Source organism: Colobus angolensis, unplaced genomic scaffold, assembly GCF_000951035.1.
Source record: "Colobus angolensis palliatus isolate OR3802 unplaced genomic scaffold, Cang.pa_1.0 Scaffold36, whole genome shotgun sequence".
Classification (NCBI taxonomy): Eukaryota; Metazoa; Chordata; class Mammalia; order Primates; family Cercopithecidae; genus Colobus; species Colobus angolensis.
Genome location: NW_012116932.1, coordinates 1,142,397 through 1,144,713, shown reverse-complemented (window position 1 = coordinate 1,144,713; position 2,317 = coordinate 1,142,397). Strand labels below are relative to the sequence as shown.

At 56.4% G+C, this 2,317-nt stretch overlaps 1 protein-coding gene across 2 annotated transcripts in view; it reads left to right on the top strand.

Annotated features, from left to right (window-relative positions):
• The window catches only part of PRKACA (protein kinase, cAMP-dependent, catalytic, alpha), a 29,688-nt gene that overhangs the window by 23,254 nt on the left and 4,117 nt on the right, over positions 1-2,317 (top strand). For both annotated transcript variants that reach the window (XM_011953203.1, XM_011953202.1), the window contains exons 6-8: positions 515-641; positions 731-826; positions 920-1,042. In XM_011953203.1, the coding sequence (XP_011808593.1) occupies positions 515-641; positions 731-826; positions 920-1,042 (346 nt within the window). The remainder of the gene's footprint in view (positions 1-514; positions 642-730; positions 827-919; positions 1,043-2,317) is intronic.

Genomic DNA, 2,317 nt, shown 5'->3' with positions numbered 1-2,317 from the left:
AACTCCTGGGCTCAAGTGGGCTCCCACCTCGACCCTCCAAAATGCTGGGATTACAGGGGTGAGACACCGCGCTGGGCCAAATCCCTCTCTTGACACGTCACCTCCCCGCCAAAGGCAGTTGTCCTTTCTGACTTCAAACACCATGCCTTTGTTTTGTCTGGGCATGGACATGATATAAATGGAATCATTCATGTTCTTTTGTGTCTTCTTTTGCTTTAACATAGTCAGTTTGAAATGCAGCCACGTTGTTGAGTGGATGCATGGGCTGTCCTGTTGGCAGTGGTGGTGGTGAGTGGAATTCCATTATATGACTGTGGCTCAGTCTGTGATTCTATTCTCCTGTGGGTGGACCTACAGGCTATTTCCCATGTCGGCGGATCTAAGAATCAGGTGCCTTGCGTTTCTGACAGCTGGACTGGAGGTGTCTTCCTCTGGGGAAGGCTCTGCAGGGCCACCTGCTGGACCATTTTGGGGCATGGCCACTGACATTCACCTCTCCATTTGTCCCCATCAGCGAGCCCCATGCCCGTTTCTACGCGGCCCAGATCGTTCTGACCTTCGAGTATCTGCACTCGCTGGATCTCATCTACAGGGACCTGAAGCCGGAGAATCTGCTCATTGACCAGCAGGGATACATTCAGGTGCCCACCAGGCTGGGCGAGGGGCAGCCCCGGGGAAGCCGTGGCCTGGACCCTCCCTTCCTGCCAACTGCCTGTTCTTGTGCCCACAGGTGACAGACTTCGGTTTCGCCAAGCGCGTGAAGGGCCGCACTTGGACCTTGTGCGGCACCCCTGAGTATCTGGCCCCTGAGATTATCCTGAGCAAAGTAGGCGCCTCCCCAGCCCTCCCCTTCCCCTGAGGCTGGCTCTGCTCTCCTGCTCGCCCCCTCCTCACCCTGTGTCCCCCCATCTTGCTCCAGGGCTACAACAAGGCCGTGGACTGGTGGGCCCTGGGGGTTCTTATCTATGAAATGGCTGCTGGCTACCCGCCCTTCTTCGCAGACCAGCCCATCCAGATCTATGAGAAGATCGTCTCTGGGAAGGTGAGGTCCGGCTGCGGGGACACAACCCTGGAAGAACCAGACCCTTCCCTGCTCACCCGTCCTGCTCCCTGGGGAGCCCTGCTTGTTGTCAGAATAATCTAGAAGTTCCTTAAGTCAGGCCAGGTGGTGAAGCTGGACGCACCGGCCACACTGAGGCCAACACCTCGAGCCCCCCTCGCTGTCCAGCCCCATCCCCACGTTCCAGAATCCCAAGGGCTTCCAAAACCCCAAGCCTCACAGGAACTTCTTGGCCGCAGAACACAAACCGCCCTGCCAGGCAACCCTCCTTGTCACTCCTTGTCCCAGTTAGTGTGACTTTTCACAAATTCCAAGGCAGAAAAACCAGTGTATTTGGTTCCTGTTCCCAGGTGCTGTCCGCAGCCTCACCAAGGAGTGCTCTCACTTAGCGTTTACAGCCCATGCTTCCTCTCCCAAACCCAGACTTGCCTAACTCTGAGGGTTCGGATGAGGGGTGCTGAAACCATCTCAGCTCACATCTATGACAGGTGCAAAGTGCCCGCCATCCACCAGGCCCTAGAATCCCCCCATCAGTCACACCCTAAGATGGTGGCACCCTCTTGCAGGAGAGGTGAGGAAACAGGCTGGGAAAAGGGATGTGTCTTGGCCAAGATCACACTTTGGTGAGTAGGTAATCATCGTAGGCACTGAGAGCAGGAGAGAGGTTGGGGACCCCACCTGTGCCCTCAGCTCAACCACCTTGCTGGGAAGACCCGACCATCCCCCGACTTGGTCCAGCATCTCCTACACAGGAGCTTTTGGTCACGACACTGTGGTGGGAGCATCCTCAGGCTCAGCCTGGTCCCCAGTCCAGGCCCCAGTCCCAGCTCTGCCACTGATTGGCTTTGAAACTTTGCATTTGGGTGCAATGGCTCACGCCTGTAATCCCAGCACCTTGGGAAGTGGAGGCTTGAGGCCAGCAGTTCCAGACCAGCCTGGGTAACAAAGCCAGACCCCATCTCTAAAAAAAAAGCTAAAAATGAGCTGGGCGTGATGGTGCACCCCTGTATTCCCAGCTCATCAGGAGGCTAAGGCAGGAGGATCGCTTGAGCCCAGAAGTTCAAGGCTGCAGTGAGCTGTGACTGTGCCACTGCAAACCAGCCTGGGTCACAGAGCCAGACACAGTCTTTTAAAAAAATTCAGGCAAGTGGGGTGCCCGGCTGGACACACTAAAAGGGAAAGATGAAGGCCTGGCACGATGGCTTATGCCTGTAATCCCAGCACTTCGGGAGGCTGAGGCAGGTCGATCACGAGGTC